Source organism: Delphinapterus leucas, chromosome 2 (genome assembly GCF_059928025.1).
Source record: "Delphinapterus leucas isolate spDelLeu-1000000601 "Yukka" chromosome 2, BTC_Dleu_Yukka2, whole genome shotgun sequence".
In the NCBI taxonomy this organism is placed as follows: Eukaryota; Metazoa; Chordata; class Mammalia; order Artiodactyla; family Monodontidae; genus Delphinapterus; species Delphinapterus leucas.
The window spans coordinates 84894965-84915883 of record NC_143130.1 but is presented as its reverse complement, the minus strand read 5'-3'; the positions used below and the strand labels follow the sequence as shown (position 1 = coordinate 84915883).

Sequence of the window (20919 nt, the reverse complement as noted above, 5' to 3'; positions counted from 1 at the left end):
AAAAAATCCCATTTAAAATTGTGTCAAAAATAATAATATACTTAGGAATAAACAATCAAGGAAGTGAAAGACCTATACTCTGAAAACTATAAAATTCTGAGGAAGGAAATGGAAGATGATACAAAGAAATGGAAAGTTATCCTATGCTCTCTGATTGAAGAATTAATATTATTAAAATGGCCATACTACCCAAAGCAAGCTACAGATTTAATGCAACCCCTATTAAAATACCCATGACATTCTTCACAGAACTAAAACAAATAATCCTAAAATTCATATGGAAACACAAAAGATCCCAAATTGCAAACGCAATCTTGAGAAAAAAGAACAAAGCTGGAGGTGTCACCCTCCCAGACTTCAGACTATACTCCAAAGGTATAGTAATAAAAACAGCATGGTACTGGCACAAAAACAGACACATAGATCAATGGAACAGAATAGAAAGCCCAGAAACAAACCCACACATTTACGGTCAATTAATTTACAGCAAAGAAAGCAAGAATATACAATGGAGAAAGACAGTTTCTTCAATAAATGGTGCTGGCAAAACTGACAGTCACATGTAAAACAATGAGATTAGAACATTTCCTCACACCATATAAAAAATGGTCATCAAAAAGACAAAAAAGAGGATGTGGAGAAAAGGAACCCCTTGTGCATTTTTGGTACAGCTATTGTGGCAAACAGTATGAAGAAACCTTAAAAATTAAAAATGCAACTACCATATGATTTAGCAATTTGACTTCTGGGAATATATCCAAAAGAAATGAAAACATTAACTCAAAGAGATATGTGTACTCTCATGTTCATAGCAGCATTATTTACAATACCCAAGACATGGAAAAACCTTAAGTGTCTGTCAATGGATGAATAGAAAAAGAAGTTGTGGTGTACGTATGTTAGTTCAATATTAGTGTATAGAAAAGCAACAGACTTCTGTATGTTAATCTTGTATCCTACAACTTTGCTGAATTTATCAGTTCTAATAATTTTTAGGTGGAGACTTCAGGGTTTTCTACACACACACACACACACACACACACACACACACACACACGAGTATTATTCAGCCATAAAAAAATAATGAGGAAATCCTGCCATTTGCAACGTGGATGGACCTTGAAGACATAATGTGAAGTAAAATAAGTCAGAGAAAGACATACTGTATGATCTCACATATATGTGAAATCTAAAACAAAACAAAACAAACTAAACAAATCTAAAACAAAACAAAACAAAACAAAATCTGTGGTTACCAAAGGTAGGGGATGGGGGGAGGGAGAATTGAATGAAGGTGGTCAAAAGGTACTAACTTCCAGTTATAAGATAAAAAAGTACCAGGGATGTAATGTACAACATGATAATTATAGTTAACACTGCTGTATGATATATAGGAAAGTTGTTAAGAGTGTAGATCCTGAGTTCTCATAACAGGAAAAAAATTTTCTTTTTGTTGTAGTAATAATTTCATAATATATGTAAGTTAAGCCATTATGTTGTATACCTTAAACTTATGCAGTGATGTATGTCAATTATATCTCAATAAAACTGAAAAAAAAAACTGTGACCTTCTCCCCCACCCCCCGACAAAAAACATCCAGAGGGAGGAAAATGAAGACCCCCATGCCAGGCAGGAGCTGTGTGGGTAAATTAGAAAGCAATTCAGCCCTAAATTACTGCTGCAGTTTCTATCACGTGACATTAAGGAGTCCTGACTTCTTCAAGCGCCACCTCTTCTTGGTTTCCATCACACCCCTAGTTTCTCTGCTCTCTTCTCTCCCCTTCCCCCAGGGCTCTCCACTCCTCCTGCGACTCAAACATCACCTCTACAGGGAGGCCCTCCTTGAATCCTCATTCTAAATTAGCCCTCCAAAAAAAAAAAAAAAAGCTGAAAAAAGGGAATTCCCTGGCGGTCCAGTGGTTAGGACTCTGTGCTTTCACTACCGAGGGCTCGGGTTCAATCCCTGATCAGGGAACTAAGATCCCATATACATACATGCATACATACATATTAGTCCTGATTGCCCCACTTTCATAGCACTGCATTTCCGTAGTTGTAAGTACTTGCAGAAGCAAACCTTTGGGAAAGACCACAGAACCAGGTATGTTTTGGTTAAGGTCCTAGCTTTTATACTGTGTGGTGTATTCATGGTTATTTCATTAAAAATAAGCAGTCCGTGCAGGCATGGATTAATGATGTGTATGGCCTGAACTAATAATTATGACTGATGTGATTCCGTGCACCTGAGAGCCATTGAAGAGCTAATGAAGAGCCATTATTAAGTATTCTGAACACTTTATGTGTTTGGCTTTCTGTTGATAATGAGTTGAGGGTAGTAGAAGTCAGGGATTTGTGCTTATTTTAATAATTTAGCCCATTTGATGGAGGTGAGAGAAGGGAAGGGGAGTAGTAAGTAAGGTAAGAACTAAAATAAAAAGTGGCAGTTTAAGCCAAAGAGAACTTAGCAGTAAGAGAGAGATGTTTTCTTGAAATTTCACTGAAGAGACAAAATTTAATATGGGTATTGAAGAATTTCAGCGAGTGATGGATGGGAAAGAGTGTTGTTGTTGAGGAAATGGCATGAACACAAAACTGGTTCAGAGACAGGACAGACAACATGAATCTAGGGGACAGTGGGACAGACTGGCAGGAATATGAGGCCGGAATGAGGGAAAGCTGGTCTCGGGATCTGGACTGTTTCCACTGCAGGCCATGAGGAACCAATAAAGATCTTTAAACAAGGATGCATCCCTGAGAAGCATTTTACTAGTTATTCCAGGTAGCAAAGTTGCAGATGGATTTGGCATATATGAGGATGAAAAGTGGTCAAAGAGAGCTGGAAAGGAGGTTTTAAGGTCATAAATGTGGGGCATGTGGAGCAGAGAAGGGCTTCTAGAGGAAGATTAGAGAACATTTTGATTAAAAGAGGGAAAAGAATACACCCTCAGAATGATAGTAGTGTGGGTTGGGAAAAGCAGTAGGGAGATGAAGGGGAGTGGGGTCCAAAAGAACTACGGGAAAAGGACAACTGGAAAAAATGGATGAGTTTGAAGCAACAGCATTTACCTAGAAGTGCCCAGCTAGAAACTAGAAATGCAGGATAAATTTGAGAATGCACTCCAACCCAGCACCCCAAGAGTGTCCTGAACTGTCACATTACTCAGTGCTACATAATGCTACTCATCTTCTTCTCATGAGCCCACAATACTTAGCTTGTGGAACAAGCATACACATGCTAAGAACAATGACAAAATTACCACATGGGAAAAATATTTCATCCTCTTGTGGCTAGACAGTCCAGTCAAAAACATATCCAAAACCTGGAATGATTCATCACTCAGCACTGTCAGTGCTGTTAAGGTACTATTTTTTTCTTACCACAGAGGATTAACATAGGTGTGTCTAATCCTTAATTTACTCAAAGAACCTGAGAGATCCTAGGTTAAATTATGGTCTGAGCAATGACACCACAACTCTTCCCTCCTAAAAGGCTAAAATGAAAAAAAAAAATGATGGAAGTAAAGAAGGCCATCAACAGACCAGAAACCAAGGGAATTCCTGGTAGAAAACAACTATCCCCATCATTTTATACAATTATCCAAGAAAAAGAAAGTGAGGTATAAATTGAGAAACATTAGTTCCAACTAGTTAGAGTTCAAAATAGCCAGATTTAAAACCCACATTACGTTTCTTTTTATGACAGCCATTACTTACTAACAAATGTAACAGGGAAAAATTGATTCTGTGACTCAATAATGAATTGAGTTTCACTTGTAAAAAAAAATCAGTTTAGAGATTAGCTCAAGATGGTGGAGTAGAAGGACATGAGCTCACCCGCTTCTTACAAAAACACCAAAATCACAACTAACTGCTGAACAACCATCAATAAAAAAATGCTGGAACCTACCAAAAAAGATACCTTACATCCAAAGACAAAGAAGTAGCCACAACAAGATGGTAGGAGGGGTGCAATCATGATAAAATCAAATCATATACCTGCCAGGTGGGCAACCCACAAACTGTAAAACAATTATACCACAGAAGTTATCCCACAGGAGTGAAAGTTCTGAGCACCATGTCAGGCTTCCCAGCCTGGTGGTCAAGCAATGGGAGGAGGAGTCCCCAGATAATGTGGCTTTGAAGGCGAGTGGGGTTTGATTACAGGACTTCTACAGGACTGGGGCAAACAGAAACTCAAAGTCTCATGTGCACAAGAGAGTCTCATACAGGATAAATCCAAGGAGAAACACGCCAAGACACGTATTAATCAAACTATCAAAAATTAAATACAAAGAACAAATATTAAAAGCAGCAAGGGAAAAGCAACAAGTAACACATAAGGGAATCCCCATACGGTTAACAGCTGATCTTTCAGCAGAAACTCTGCAAGCCAGAAGGGACTGGCAGGACATATTTAAAGTGATGAAAGAGAAAACCCTACAACCAAGATTACTCTACCCAGCAAGGATCTCATTCAGATTTGACAGAGAAATTAAAACCTTTACAGACAAGCAAAAGCTAAGAGAATTCAGCACCACCAAACCAGCTTTACAACAAATGCTAAAGGAACTTCTCTAGACAGGAAACACAAGAGAAGGAAAAGACGTAAAATAACAAACCCAAAACAATTAAGAACATGGTCATAGGAACATACATATCGATAATTACTTTAAATGTAAATGGATTAAATGCTCCAACCAAAGGACATAGACTGGCTGAATGGATTCAAAAACAAGACCCATATATATGCTGTCTACAAGAGACCCACTTCAGTCCTAGGGACACATACAGAGTGAACGTGAGGGGATGGAAAAAGATATTCCATGCAAATGGAAAGCAAAAGAAAGCTGGAGTAGCAATTCTCATATCAGACAAAATAGACTTTAAAACAAAGAGTATTACAAGAGACAAAGAAGGACACTACATAATGATCTAGGGATGGATCCAAGAAGAAGATATAACAATTGTAAATATTTATGCACCCAACATAGGAGCACCTCAATACATAAGGCAAATACTAACAGCCGTAAAGGAGGAAATCGACAGTAACACAGTCATAGCAGGGAACTTTAACACCCCACTTTCACCAATGGACAGATCATCCAAAATGAAAATAAAGAAACACAAGCTGCAAATGATACATTAAACAATATGGACTTAATTGATATTTATAGGACATTCCATCCAAAAACAACAGAATACACGTTCTTCTCAAGTGCTCATGGAACCTTCTCCAGGATAGATCATCTCTTGGGTCACAAATCAAACCTTGGTAAATCTAAGAAAATTAAAATCGTATCAAGTATCTTTTCCGACCACAGCGCTATGAGACTAGATATACAGGAATAAATCTGTAAGAAATACAAACACATGGAGGCTAAACAACACACTAATAACCAAGAGATCACTGAAGAAATCAAAGAGGAAAATAAAAAACTACCTAGAAACAAATGACAATGAAAACACAATGACCCATAACCTATGGGATGCAGCAAAGGCAGTTCTAAGAGGGAACTTTATAGCTATACAATCCTACCTTAAGAAACAAGAAACATCTCGAATAAACAACCTAAGCTTGCACCTAAAGCAATTAGAGAAAGAAGAACAAAAAACCCACCAAAGTTAGCAGAAGGAAAGAAATCATAAAGATCAGATCAGAAATAAATGAAAAAGAAATGAAGGAAATGATAGCAAAGATCATTAAAACTAAAAGTTGGTTCTTTGAGAAGATAAAATTGATAAACCAGTAGCCAGACTTATGAAGAAAAAAAGGGAGGGGCTTCACTGGTGGCACAGTGGTTGAGAGTCCACCTGCCGATGCTGGGGACACAGATTCCTGCCCCAGTCCGGGAAGATCCCACATGCCGCGGAGCAGCTGGGCCCGTGAGCCATGGCTGCTGAGCCTGCGTGTCCGGAGCCTGTGCTCCACAACGGGAGAGGCCACAACAGTGAGAGGCCCGCGTACCGCAAAAAAAAAAAAAAAAAAAGGGAGAAGACTCAAATCAACAGAATTAGAAATGAAAAAGGAGAAGTAACAACTGACACTGCAGAAATACAAAGGATCATGAGAGATTACTACAAGTAACTATATATCAATAAAATGGACAACCTGGAAGAAACAGATAAATTCTTAGAAATGCACAACTTCCGAGACTGAACCAGGAAGAAATAGAAAATATGAACAGACCAATCACAAGCACTGACATTGAAACTGTGATTAAAAATCTTCCAAAAAACAAAAGGCCAGGAAAAGATGGCTTCACAGGCTAATTCTATCAAACATTTAGAGAAAAGCTAACACCTATCCTTCTCAAACTCTTCCAAAATATAGCAGAGGGAGGAACACTCCCAAACTCATTCTACAAGGCCACCATCACCCTGATACCAAAACCAGACAAAGATGTCACAGAGATAGAAAACTATAGGCCAATATTACTGATGAACATAGATGCAAAAATCCTCAACAAAATACTAGCAAACAGAATCCAACAGCACATAAAAAGGATCATACACCATGATCAAGTAGGGTTTATTCCAGGAATGCAAGGATTCTTCAATAGATGCAAATCAATCAATGTGATATACCATATTAACAAACTGAAGGACAAAAACCATATGATCATCTCAATAGATGCAGAGAAAGCCTTCGACAAAATTCAACACCTATTTATGATAAAAAACCCTGCAGAAAGTAGGCATAGAGGGAACTTTCCTCAACATAATAAAGGCCATATATGACAAACCCACAGCCAACATCGTCCTCAATGGTGAAAAACTGAAACCATTTCCACTAAGATCAGGAACAAGACAAGGTTGCCCACTCTCACCACTCTTATTCAACATAGTTTTGGAAGTTCTAGCCACAGCAATCAGAGAAGAAAAAGAAATAAAAGGAATCCAAATCAGAGAAGAAGTAAAGCTGTCACTGTTTGCAGATGACATGATACTATACATAGAGAATCCTAAAGATGCTACTAGAAAACTACTAGAGCTAATCAATGAATTTGGTAAAGTAGCAGGATACAAAATTAATGCACAGAAATCTCTGGCATTCTTATACACTAGTGATGAAAAATCTGAAGGTGAAATTAAGAAAACATTCCCATATACCATTGCAACAAAAATAAAATATCTAGGAATAAACGTACCTAAGGAGACAAAAGACCTGTATGCAGAAAATTATAAGACACCGATGAAATAAATTCAAGATGATACAAATAGATGGAGAGATATACCATGTTCTTGGATTGGAAGAATCAACATTGTGAAAATGACTCTACTACCCAAAGCAATCTGCAGATTCCTTGCAATCCCTATCAAACTACCACTGGCATTTTTCACAGAACTAGAAAAAAAATTTTTCACAATTTGTATGGAAACACATAAGACCCCGAATAACCAAAGCAATCTTGAGAAAGAAAAGCAGAGCTGGAGGAATCAGGCTCCCTGACTTCAGAATATATTACAAAGCTACAGTAATCAAGACAGTATGGTACTGGCACAAAAACAGAAATATAGATCAATGGAACAGGATAGAAAGCCCAGAGATAAACCCACGCATATATGGTCACCTTACCTTTGATAAAGGAGGCAACAATATAAAGTGGAGAAAAGACAGCCTCTTCAATAAGTGGTGCTGGGAAAATTGGACAAGTACATGTAAAAGTATGAAATTAGAACACTCCCTAACACCATATACAAAAATAAATTCAAAATGGATTAAAGACCTAAATGTAAGGCCAGATACCATCAAACTCTTAGAGGAAAACAAAGGAAGAACACTCTATGACATAAATCACAGCAAGATCCTTTTTACCCACCTCCTAGAGAAATGGAAATAAAAACAAATGGGACCTAATGAAACTTCAATGCTTTTGCACAGCAAAGGAAACCATAAACAAGACCCAAAGACAACCCTCAGAATGGGAGAAAATATTTGCAAATGAAGCAACTGACAAAGCATTAATCTCCAAAATTTACAAGCAGCTCATGAAGCTCAACATTAAAAAAGCAAACAACCCAATTCAAAAATGGGCAGAAGACCTAAACAGACATTTCTCCAAAGAAGATATACAGATTGCCAACAAACACATGAAAGAATGCTCAACATCATTAATCATTAGAGAAATGCAAATCAAAACTACAATGAGACATCGCCTCACACAGGTCAGAATGGCCATCATCAAAAAATCTAGAAACAATAAATGCTGAAGAGGGTGTGGAGAAAAGGGAACCCTCCTACATTATTGGTAGGAATGTAAATTGGTACAGCTACTAAGGAGAATAGTATGGAGGTTCCTTAAAATAACTAAAAATACAGCTACCATTTGATCCAGGAATTCCACTCCTGGGCATATATCTGGAGAAAACCATGGTTTGAAAGGATTCATGCACCTCAGTGTTCACTGCAGCAATGTTTACAATAGCCAAGACATGGAGGCAACCCAAATGTCCATCGACAGATGAATGGATAAAGAAGATGTGGTACATGTAAATAATGGATTATTACTCAGCCATTAACAAGAATGAAATAATGCCACTTGCAGCAACACGGATGGACCTGGAGATTATCGTACTAAGTGAAGTAAGTCAGACAGGGAAAGACAAATATCATATGATATCACTTATATAAAAATCTTTAAAAAATGATACAAATGAACTTATTTACAAAACAGAAACAGACTTACAGAGCAAATGGTCACCAGAGGGGAAGGGTGGGGGGTGGAGATGGATAATTAGGGAGTTTGGGATTGACATGTATACACTGCTATATATAAAATAGATACCCAAAAAGGACCCACGGTATAGCACAGGGAACTCTGCTCAATATTATGTAACAATGTAAATGGGAAAATAATTTGAAAAAGAGTAGATACATGTATATAACTGAATCACTTTGCTGTACACCTGAGACTCACACAGCATTGTTAATCAACTATACTCCAATATAAAATAAAAGTTAAATAAAAATCAGTTTAAGAAGAAAAGGAAATTTACTGAGCCCCAACTAGCTGTAGGCTCAGCCAAATTGTGAGATTTCAGTCGTCATCAAAACTTTTTCTCCATGCTCCATCCCACCTCCAATCTCTGACCTCTGTCCTGTGAGCTCTTCTCTTCAAGGCAGGCTCCCTCTGGGAAGGCAAAACATCCTCTCCAGATTCTATTCCCAGTGGCAAAAGAACTCCAAGAGTTGGAATACTCCTGGCAAAAACACAGGACCTGTATGAAGAAAACCATGAGAGACCTAAATAAGTGGAACAGGAGTTATGCTCCTAGAAGGGAAGACACAATATTGTAAAGTTACTACTTATTTCCAAATTGATTTACAATCCAATCCCATTCTATTCAAAATCCTAAAGCAATGTCTTAATGGATTCTTTATAAACTGGTTTTCAGAATTAAACTTAAACAATTCACAGAAATGGCCAAGGATTTTTTTTTTTGAGAAAGAAGAATGGTGGGGGTAAATTAGACTATAACACCAGATGTTTAAACATGTCATAAACATATAGTAATTGAGACAGAGTGCTATTAGTAGAGGAAAAGATAAGTCAACAAACTAGAGAAAACATTCAAATTAGCTGGGAAAAAACGGAACATCTATAAACAGTGCTGAAACACCCACCCCAACTCTTCTTTTATAAGAAGTGAGTCCTACTTCATACTGTTACCAAATGCAAGTTCATATGCCCCACATACAGTGAAAAACAAACTGAAACATCAGAGTTTGGAGCAGAGAAAGGTTTATTGCAGGGCCACACAGTTTCAGTTGCTAGAGTCAGTACACTGACTGAAACCAACAAAGGCTGAATAACCAGTTCCTCCAAAACGTTGGAAATACCATCCTTTTGGACATTAATGCCTATAGTTTTTCTCCTTGGCATGCCGGTTTTCTTAGTTCTGTGACTGTAGACATGGGATTCAGTCCAGCAGTTTCAGCTAGTGTAGATGGAATGAGCTCCGTAGTAACATCTGCAAAGGCATGAACGCAGTAGGATTTCATACCACTCAATGTTCATGAATATCTGGTTAACCACAGGGCCCACTCTATCTCTGGAGCACTACCTCCTGCAATAAGAGCTCTCTGCTTTACTAAACAATGAATAACACATAGGGCATCATGAACTGAGGGCCCGGCTTCTTCAATCACCAATGTGTTAGAACCAGGAACAACAGCTATAACTTTTTCCTGGGATAATATAGCCTGTAATCTTGAGCAGTGTGCCAGAACCATGTAAATTGACCCCCTCAGCTCATTCAGCCAAACCCAGCATGTCAGCAGTCAAGCTGGTCAGTATGAGCAATTGGCTTGGTTCCAATATTTTCTCTTTTCAATGTCCTTAACTACCACAATCTTCATTTTGATCAGGAAATTTAATACAAGATCACTAAGAGCATGTCTTAAGAATCAACTGTTTATCATGATCTGTTTTTAAGCCCAATCTTAATCTTTTCAACTCTGGATATGTCAGAATTGGCCACCTTATGGGTGAGAGACCAGCCCTTCCACCAACACAAAATCATCAATTGTCCCACCAAGTTTCCTTTTTTTTTAAAAAAAAAAGACAGTTTATTTAAACTAAAAACAAGCAAAAAAACAAGAACAGTTTACCCACCCATTCCTCTCACCCCTCTACCGCCACCTCTGGAAACCACCAACCTGTTCTATCTATGAGCTTGTTTTTTGTTTTTGTTTTTAGATTCCACCTGTAAGAGAGATCACACAGTATTTGTCTTTCTGTCTGATTTATTTCACTTAGCATTATACCCTGGAGGGCATTAGCAGGTTTCTTAACTATTCTGACATCTCTGAGATCTACAACAGTAGCTGTGGCTGGATCAATCACTTTCCTCCCTGCATTTACACTCACATAAGAGAAAGACTTGAATACTGAGAGACAACTGCTGAGCTCAGTGAAGTGGCTGCACTGTTGAACAACACTTCTCTGCCACTCGCTTCCACAGGTCACGGCATGTCAAGATTTCAAAACCCTTTCCAAATCCTTCTAAAGTGGTCTGGAAATGATGAATCCATTTCTGAAAAAACCTGGTACAGGAATCAAAGAGAGAGCCAGCAACGATGACCACTGCTGTGGTGCCATTTCCTTCTTTCTCTTGAGCCTTAGCTCTACCGGCATTCTGGCTGTTGGATGTAACGCTTGTGTTTGTCTCAGAATGGTAGCACCATTTGTAATGGTCACATCACCTCTTCCATCTTGAATCATTTTATCCATTCCTTTTGGTCCAAGTCTTGATCTAATGCATCAGCAACAGCTTTGGCCATGAAGATGCTGCTGAAGCAGATCTGGGCTGGCTTCTTGTCCTCATGGGTGCTTTGCCCCTGGCTGCTAGCAAGCTTGGTTGGGTCTGTGTGGGCTCCGAAGGACAGACGGATGCAGATTCCAGTGGGCACTAGAATAACTGTGTTCACTGTTAACCACTGAAGGGGATCAGAACATGTTACCCCCAAATATACCACTTTGGCATACTGATTATTTTAGCTGAAGGCAACTGAGAAATAGCATATATAGGAAGGGCTCTCTGACCCCCTGCTGCCTAAAAGCAGGGCATAAATTTCCTGTGAGAAAGATGCCTTCTTGTACCAGGAAGGGGAGAACACTCTTATCACTGGCGATGGGAGTTAATACCAAGATGAATCTACATTAATTTTACTAAAATAATCCTCATCTTCCATTAGCTTCCCTCATATAGTCCTAGTCACTGTCCCACAATATACCACCCGTGGAAGCCCAAACCCCTTTTCTTTGTTTAGTCGTATCTCCACAATTTATCACCCTTTGTTAAAATGGTATGTAAACCCCAAGTCCTACTGCTTCTTTTTGAGTTTTCACTTCTTTTCTATGAAGTCCCTGTAAAAAACATTAACATCAAATAAGATTTGTATGTTTCTCTCCTGTTAAGCTATTTTTTGTCTTTGAAATTCATAGGGCTCAGGTACAGGGTAAAGTTTTCTTTCTCCATCTACTTCAAGCGATGGGTTGACTACAGAATGGAAGGTGAAAGAGAAGGACTTGTTATGTGCCTGTGTATTGATTAAATGTTTAAAATAATTGTATGTGTTGTATTTAAAGAGACAATAAAAAGGAAATTGTCATCAATTAAGTTACTCCTAAGAATAAAGGCTTATTGAATCCCAAGCAAAACCAACTTTTTTTGTTTGTTTGTTTTTGTTTTTTTGCGGTACCCGGGCCTCTCACTGTTGTGGCCTCTCCAGTTGCGGAGCACAGGCTCCGGACGCGCAGCCTCCGCGGCATGTGGGATCTTCCCGGACCGGGGCACGAAACCATGTCCCCTGCATTGGCAGGCGGACTCTCAACCACTGCGCCACCAGGGAAGCCCCCAACTGTTTTTTTTTTAAAGATGCATAAATTAAAACTTTAAACATTTAATAATTTATTGAAGTCAGAAAAATAAAATTTCAATATATTAACTCTAAAAACCTAGAAGTCCCAGAAATTACATTTTAAAGGATTTAGAAAGAATTCCTTATAAAAGGATTTACTATTACATTCTTTGTTAAACTAAACTGTGACTGGGAAGACTTGTAGTATCATTTTACACCCCGACACAGTGCCTTGATAAAGCAGTCAGCAGCAGCACATGAAATCATGGATAAATGAGAGATACATATCCACTCTTATCCAAAGGTAGCAAATAGCCCCGTATTTCCTATTTAATGGAAAGCAGTTTCTTCTGTAATTCTTTGGAGCAATAAGCCTTTGGACCCTTGTGTCTCCCATTTAAAGAAGAGCCATTTGTGCCTTTGTCCTAATATCTCTCAGTACTTGTCAGGAGTTAAAATGCTGGCTGAATCACGGTAGGACTCATATGAATGCAGGTAAAAATGTCTCAGGAGGTGGTTTACTCTGGTTTGTTCTTTCACATCTCAAATTTGCTTGGCTGGTCACAGTTCGGCAGGCAGAAATGAGTTAAGAATTTTAGAACTCACGATAATTTTGACCAGAAGTAGATTAAGATCATTGCTGTAGAGTATGAGAGAAAAACCCAGACCAGCTGTCTTTCCCAAGATGGCTGCAATGAGCGTTGGAAGAAGAGACAAAATCCATCCTATAAGGGGAGGGAGAAGAGAACCTAGATTGCTTCATAACACTCAAAACCCGTACTCAATAAAATGCACCGGAGGTTCTAAATTAAACACTAAGACAACTCCTGAATTTAAAATGTAAAAAAAGGAAATCTTAGGGCTTCCCTGGTGGCCCAGTGGTTGAGAGTCCGCCTGCCGATGTAGGGGACACAGGTTCGTGTCCCGGTCCGGGAAGATCCCACATGCCGCGGAGCGGCTGGGCCCGTGAGCCATGGCCGCTGAGCCTGTGCTCCGCAACGGGAGAGGCCACAACAGTGAGAGGCCCGCGTACCGCAAAAAAAAAAAAAAAAGGAAATCCTGAGCAATAGGTAACTTGTAATTAAGAATCTTCGAGTTAGTATTTGTAAGAAGTAGGCTAACATACGGGGTAGAAGGTCATGGGGACACAACTTTGTCAGTTAGCGCAAGAATACTCATCTTTTCACTCACTTCTTTCAAAAGCCGAGAGGAAGGTAGAATACTATGTATCATGTTCTTTCCTGAGCAAGGAACTGATGCCATTTTGGGAAACTGACAAATCGCTAAATTGAAAGGTATCCCCTGAGACAACAAAGCAAGCAGTTCCAGTCAGAAAAATGGCGGGGGGCGGGGGAGGGACTTGAAATCCAGCCTGTGGCATTTTAACTGCAGCTGAGAGAGGTGTGGGCATGTCTAGTTTACTCATTTGTGGAATTTCTGCTTCTTGATGTTAAAAGATTGTTCCTTACTCAATGGTGATTAGCCAAAACGTGAGAACAAAAACAATGCGCCCCTATCAATTTCCTCTTTAGTGCGGAGTGCCCTCGGGGGCCAAATGCCTTGTTAAGACAAACGGCTCAGGTGGCGTTCTGAGAGTTCACAGGCCTGAATAGTTGAAGACCCCGCCTCCCGATCCCTTCCCATCCCAAAAGAATGGAATTAATGCTAACTCCTCAAACTGTTCATGCAAGGTCAAGGTTGATTCAAATACTACCTCTCCTCCACAAATGGAACCCAATTCATCAATACAGGTCTACCAGGAAATTGCAAAACAGGAGGCTAAGTTTCCTGCAGTGTCTTCCCTAGATTCTTAGATTTTTTTTTTAATTGTTGGTTTTAATAGTTTGGCTGTGTTTCTTCTATAACCTGGGTCACCACGGTTGCTGATTCAACCCCAGTAAGGAGGAGAAGAAAGAAGCAGGGGTCTCGCTCAGAACCCAGGAGGCATTCTCCCCTTTTACTGAAGGCTGGCCAGACTCTCGCTGATTATGAGCTCAGTTTAGAAGCCGCAGTGCAAGGGCCTCCCGCTCTAGCCTAGACCACAGAGATCAATGGCTTACAGCTGCGCGCCAGGGCGCCTGGCTATCTCCCAATTGAGGGCTGGGTGCAGTGAATCGAAAGTTAAGGAACCTCGAGTTGTCAGCACCACGGGGTGCCCGCGCAACCACCGCCCCCCCCACCCCCCCAGAGACCTCTGCCTCAGCTCTTCCTGAGAGATGGGGGGGCTGGACAAGGGCCTGCCTTTTCATTCTAACGTTTTAGGCTGGTGTGCTCTTGACTTGCAGAGCCGTGGGGGTCTATGGAGAGAGGTGCATCTAATAAGTGTTGGAGAAATAACCCACCTGGCCCAGGCCACCCCGCTGCTGACTTCGCCACTTTGGGAATTTCTACCTAAGCAAAGCATCCAGACCTAACATGAGCTCACCCTAAAACCCCGAGGGCGGTCAAGGACAAGGCCGAAGTGTGCAAACCCAAGTCGGGAGCTGCTGTTTCAGAATGGGTTAGTATGAGAGCCGTCTAGCTAGGCCTGTTTTGGTGACTGACTCCGCCAGTAGAGGAGAAAGCCGGACTTCACCACGAATGTCCCAGGCCTGCTGAAACGAACGCCCCACGGGGCTGGCGCCGCAGGGTCCCTCGGGGCGCCGGCCGCGTGGGCGCGTCCCGGGCTGCCCACCCGCCCCGGGTCCCCGCGCCCGCCGCGCTCACCCAGCCGCCGTTCGCCATCAGCCAGGCGCGGTGCCGTCCGGAGAGCTGAGCACACAGCAAGGCCACCAGGAACCGGCAGTCTCTGCTAACGTCTTCATTCTCCGTCTTCTTCCGCCTACGGACCTCCCGCGGCGGCCTCTCCAGCAGCGTCCCCGCGAAGGTCACGAGCGCTGCCACGCGGCCCCAGCTGGGGTCACCACGGTTGTTGGCGAGTAGCTCCTGCGCCGTCCAGGCCACCAGCTCGACGCGGTTCCCGCGGAAGCCGCGGTATTGCGACAAGAAGTGCAGGTTGGTCTTCTGTTTCCAGGCGGCCACGGGCGCAGCACGGCGGCCACGGGCGTGGACGGCGCCCGCACGGGGGTGCCGGGCTCGCGGGAGCAGTACTCCAGGTAGTCCATCAGCAGCCTGGCTGTGCACTCCCTGAACGCGTCCCCCGTGACTCCGCCTCTGCCGGGGCCTGACCGGGCCTGTTTTCTAGGCTCGCCCGCGCCCCGCCCCGCCCCGCCCCTCCCCGCTCCGCTCTGTCTCGGCTCGGCCCGGTCCGCCCCGGGCAGTTGCTTTCCCAGGTCCCGAGAGGAGCCTTTGATGGGGATCCCATCTACACCTGTTCCGGCCCCAATAGGCGAGGCCCAGCTGTGTGCATGTGTTCACATAGCAATCAGGGGCATAGTGAGACTCTTCTGGGGTTATTGTTTAGCTCTCGGCTTGGGGACTAAGAACCCAGTGGGGACAGTCTGGGAAGTTGGGCTAGACTTTTGCCTCCTTTTTAGGAGAGGTTGACAAAGGCTACACACAGCCCTCCACTGGCGGCTCCCTTGAAAGGATTATCAGCATCTTCTCAGATTGGACTGAAGCATCCAGGTGTGTGTGGGAGGTACCTTTCTTTGGGTCTGGGATACGTAGCAGGAAACAGGATGATTCTCCTGCAGGTTGCTAGAGTGCCAATATTGGCTGCATTCACTCATTCATTCACTCATTTACTCCTAGTCTTTGGGGTGGTAGGTCTCCCCCTTGGCACTGGAGATATAATGGAGAACAAGGCATGTGGTTCCTGCTCTCAAGGACCCTAGAGTCTAGCGATGGGACAAAGAAACAGGCAATCACAGCACAGTTAAATTATCACCACAATAGAGGTTGAGGGAGTACCCAGCTTTTGGCTGCTTCCGAAAGCTACCATCCCTATATTGCTTAGAATTCTCCACTTTTTACTGGCCAGTCCGTTACTCCAATTCCCTATTATAGTTAATACTTCTTATACTAATCTTTCTCTGTTCATGTTACTCTATGGCTTCTTTCTCCTGATTGGACACAGACTGACATAGAATTGTACCAGCAGTGAAATTTGTGAGGGTTCATTGGTCTGGAGCATTTTGAAATATCCCCGTCAGGGTGGAAGATGAATTGCTGCGGCTTGTATCACCGACAAAAAGAAAGAGGCACAACCCTTGGTAGGTCACTCTGGAGGCAACATACACATTTGAGTATGCAACCTCAACCCATCTATAGGCGGATGGATTGGGAAGCAGAACAAGAGAAGGCTCTGCAGCTGTCTAGGCTACAGTACAAGCTACTCTATCACTTGGGTTTTATGATCCAGCGGGTCCAATGATACTTGAAGTGTCAAATAGAGAAGCTGTATGGAGCCTCTGGCAAGCACCGATACAGTTATGGTGCAGACCTCTAGGACTGTGAAGCAAATCTACGTCCTCTTCTGCAGATGACGATCCTTTTGAGAAGCAGGTTCTGGCTTGCTACTAGGTCTTCGTAGAGGCTGAATGAGGTGACCATGCAGCTTGAGTTCTCCTCATAATATGGACGTTGTCTGACGTGCCTTGTTTTAAGGTTGGGTGTGCACAGCAGCAATCTTTGATCGAGTGGAAATGGTATATGAAAGACTGAACTCAGGCGGGTCCATGAGGTACAAGTAAATTGTGAGTAGGCGGCTCAGACCCCTGCAACACAGCCCCTGTTGTCTGCCGCTTCTCTTGTTCCATGCCTATGACCTTCAGGGGATTGCTTATGACCAGCTGACTGAGGGAGAAAACTCAAGCCTGGATTATAGATGGGTCTGTATGATATGCTGGTACTACATGAAAGTGGACAGCTGGAGCATTATAGCCCCACTCATGGGGGACTGTGAAGACAATGGTGAAGGAAAATCCTCCCAGTGGGCAGAAATTCAAACAGGATATATGACTGTACACTATGTCTGGGGGGAGAGATGGCCAGAGTACAGATCTACATTGATTCATGGGCAGTTGCTGATGGTTTGGCTGGATGGTCAGGGCCTTGAAGATTGGTGACAAGGAAATCTTGGACAGAGATACGTGGCTGGACCCCTCTGAAGAGGCAGAATGAAGATACCCATCTCCCATGTCAACGCCTCCAAAGGGCAGTCACTGCAGAGAAGACTCTTAATAATCAGGTAGACAAATTCCTGTGCTCTGTGGAGGTCGGAGAGCTTCTTTACACAGCTGCCACAGTGCTTGCTCCATGGGACTGTGAATGAAGAGGCCATGCAGCAGGGAGCGAGGATGTGGCAACAACAGAACTCCCCTTACAAAGGCTGAGCTGGCTAATGCTACTGCTGAGTGCCTGATCTGCCAGTGCCAGTGATTCCTCTATGGTGAGCCATATGAATTTTGCCCGAAGGGAATATACATCTCTGTACGTCAAGCTGAGCTGGTTGTGACATCTTATGAATTCCCTTATTAATTATTAAGTTAAATAAACATTTTGATATATCTTCATGTTTTATTTTCAAGGGAGTCATGATTTTATCTTTTTGGACATTATATTTTAGCAGCAAGCACACAGTTTTTTCTTAGATTTGGAGTAGCTTGGGGGTTAGTGGTAGATCCTCTGGCCCTGCCATTGGTTAACTCTAATAGTTATCAGTGCAATCAAACAACAAATGAATAAATTAACCTCCACACAGAATTTCCTATGCAGTGTGCAGTCAGATTTGGTTACAATCCCCCCTCTGCCGCTCAGAAGCTGGGCGACCATGAGCAAGTTATTCAGCCCTCCCAACTTCAATTTCCCCACCGATGAAATGGAGGCAATAAACTGCATTATAGGCTGTTACAAGGATTACATGAGTTGGTATGTGCAAAGGCCTTAGCATAGTACCTGGCACATAGTAAAAGCTCTTTACAGAGGAGCTTGTATTATTAGTATGAGTTGACCAGGGTTACCAGGCTCGCTTGTCCCATTTTTAACCAAAAAATCAAGATGTGACATTTTGGGTGAGCCTTACTTATATGGTTTCTGGTTTTGTTTTTGTTTTTAAAATACTGAAAATATCTAGAGCTTTTCAGTGATTCACAGCCCCCATTGGTCTCTTGCCTTTCCCACTGCCTCTCTGTGCCCGCAGGGCCCCTCCTGTGCAGCATATGGTTGCCCCAGAGCCTCCGTTTGAGCCCCCCTCTCTCAATTACCTTCTTCCTCCACTTCCAAACCCCTACAAGGGCCTGAATGGCCCCAGGGAGGTCTCACAGGGAGGGGCTGGAAAAGGGCTCATTAGCCCAGATAAGCTGCTTTCAAAGTTGATCTGACCCTGGGAGTCCTTCCAGGGGATCCTCCAAGGTCAAAACTATTTTTATAATAATACATATTACATAATAATATGTGTGGCTTTTAAAACACTCACTTTCTCAGGAGTTTTCCAGAGGCTACTGATGTGTGGTGAAGGCATCATCACTGGAATATGAGCTTCTGTATTCTTGTTTTATGATTTTTCTCAGTTTGAATTTCTAATATGATAAATACTGATAGGTATAATCCATATAAACAAAAAGCTCTTTGGGGTCCTCAATAATTTTTAAGAGTGTAGAGGGATCCTAAGATGGAAAACTTTGAGAACCACTGGCCCAGATGAATCTCTAACTGATGATAATTACCAATTTGATACATGAGTAGGGATCGCTTATGTGGGGTGGGGGGAGAGGAGAGAAAAGAATGAACAAGAGGAAGGGGAATATAGAGAGGAGGGGGAGAAGAAGAGGGGGAAAGGGGGGAGGAGGAAGGGGATAAGGAAAGAGGTGAGACAAGAAGATGGGCTTCCCTGGTGGCCCAGTGGTTGAGAGCCCGCCTGCCGATGCAGGGGACACGGGTTCGTGCCCTGGTCCGGGAGGATCCCACATGCCGCGGAGCGGCTGGACCCGTGAGCCATGGCCGCTGAGCCTGCGTGTCCGGAGCCTGTGCTCCGCAACGGGAGAGGCCACAGCAGTGAGAGGCCCGCGTACCGCAAAAAAAAAAAGAAGAAGAGAGAGGAGGGAGGAGATGTTGCAAGGGAGTGGGGAGAAGGAGGGAGAAGGGAAAGGAGTTGGAAAGGAGAAGAAGGGAACAGGAAAGGGAGGAGGGGAAGGTACTTTACATACCTTGGAACTGTCCCATTTCCTAGATGAGGGAACTAAGGCTGAGACAAATTTAGACACTGTATATCCTGTAAAAGTGGTAGAGCTGGGTCTGAAACTAGGTGCACATCCTTTGTCCCCATGCCGTCCCCCTCTTAGAGATGAGTCCTAGTGTCAGCAGGACCACCTTCTAGCCAGATGGCCAAGCAACTATGAGAGGCAAGGGATGCTAAGGCCCTTACAACCTGTACTGCTTTTAAGCCACTTATAATCCCGGGAAGGGTATAGAGGAGGTCCAGGGTGGGAAGAGGGAAGTGGATATGGGGTGCCTGCTCTGGCCTTGGGCTCATTCCAGAACAGGACCAGCAGCAGGGCCCTACTTCTGGGAGGCCAGCCGCCCATTCCCTCCAAAGCAGCTGCCTTGGTTTCAGTTCACAGGTATTTCCCACAAACACCTGTCATCACATACCTCCTTGTTTGACCCCCCTGTCTGCCTAACCTTTCTCTTCTCTGGCTGGAAAGGGGGTGTCCAAGGCTATGCACACCTCAGGGCACATCTATTTGGCCCCTTTACCACAATGGTTTGGTAGCTTTGCCTCCAAGTCCTCTAAAAAAAGAAAACCAGATTAAAACACTCCACTCAGCATTATTTTGAATATGCAAAATATAATTTATTACCCGGGGTTTATCCTTCAGTTTCCATGTGGTGTAGTATATTTCCAACCAAGTATTTCATCAATAAATACTAAACAACAGGCACTGTGAGATTAAATACTTATAGGGGAGGTGGCTAACTGCCCATGGGGGTGAGTGTTTGAGGGAATACTTTCTTAGGGCCTTGAAGGTCACTTTTAAAAAAATTATTATTTATTATTTTTTTAAACATCCTTATGGGAGTATAATTGCTTTACAATGGTGTGTTAGTTTCTGCTGTATAACAAAGTGAATCAGCTTTACGTATACATATATCCCCATATCCCCTCCCTCTTGCATCTCTCTCCCACCACTCTAGGTGGTCACAAAGTACGGAGAGCTGATCTCCCTGTGCTATGCGGCTGCTTCCCACTAGCTATCTGTTTTACATTTGGTAGCGTATATAAGTCCATGCCACTCTCTCACTTCGTCCCAGCTTACCCTTCCCCCTCCCCATGTCCTCAAGTCCATTCTCTACATCTGCATCTTTATTCCTGTCCTGCCCCTAGGTTCTTCAGAACCATTTTTTTTTAAGATGCCATATGTATGTGTTAGCATACAGTATTTGTTTTTCTCTTTCTGACTTACTTCACCCTGTATGACAGTCTCTAGTTCCATCCACCTCACTACAAATAACTCAATTTCATTTCTTTTTATGGCTGAAATGTGGTCACATTGTGGTCACTTTGTTGATTGGAAAGTTAGGGGCTATTTTGCACATATACTGAAGATGCTCCCCCACCTCTCCAAACATATAACCTTGAATTTGCTTCCCCAGAGTCTGGGTGACTTTTCCT

General features: G+C 42.6%; 1 protein-coding gene and 2 pseudogenes across 1 annotated transcript in view; all 3 read right to left on the bottom strand.

The window, feature by feature from the left end:
• Positions 1-17446, bottom strand: part of BCL2L10 (BCL2 like 10) — a 161926-nt gene extending 144480 nt beyond the window's left edge. Inside the window, 4 exon segments of the mRNA XM_089906239.1 lie at positions 9094-9220; positions 15072-15388; positions 15391-15704; positions 17436-17446. Coding sequence (XP_089762365.1) covers positions 9094-9220; positions 15072-15388; positions 15391-15704; positions 17436-17446 — 769 coding nt within the window.
• On the bottom strand, positions 9661-10621 carry LOC149750188 (T-complex protein 1 subunit delta pseudogene; annotated as a pseudogene).
• LOC111177613 (T-complex protein 1 subunit delta pseudogene) lies at positions 10185-11498 on the bottom strand (annotated as a pseudogene).
• Positions 17447-20919: the final 3473 nt, after the last annotated feature.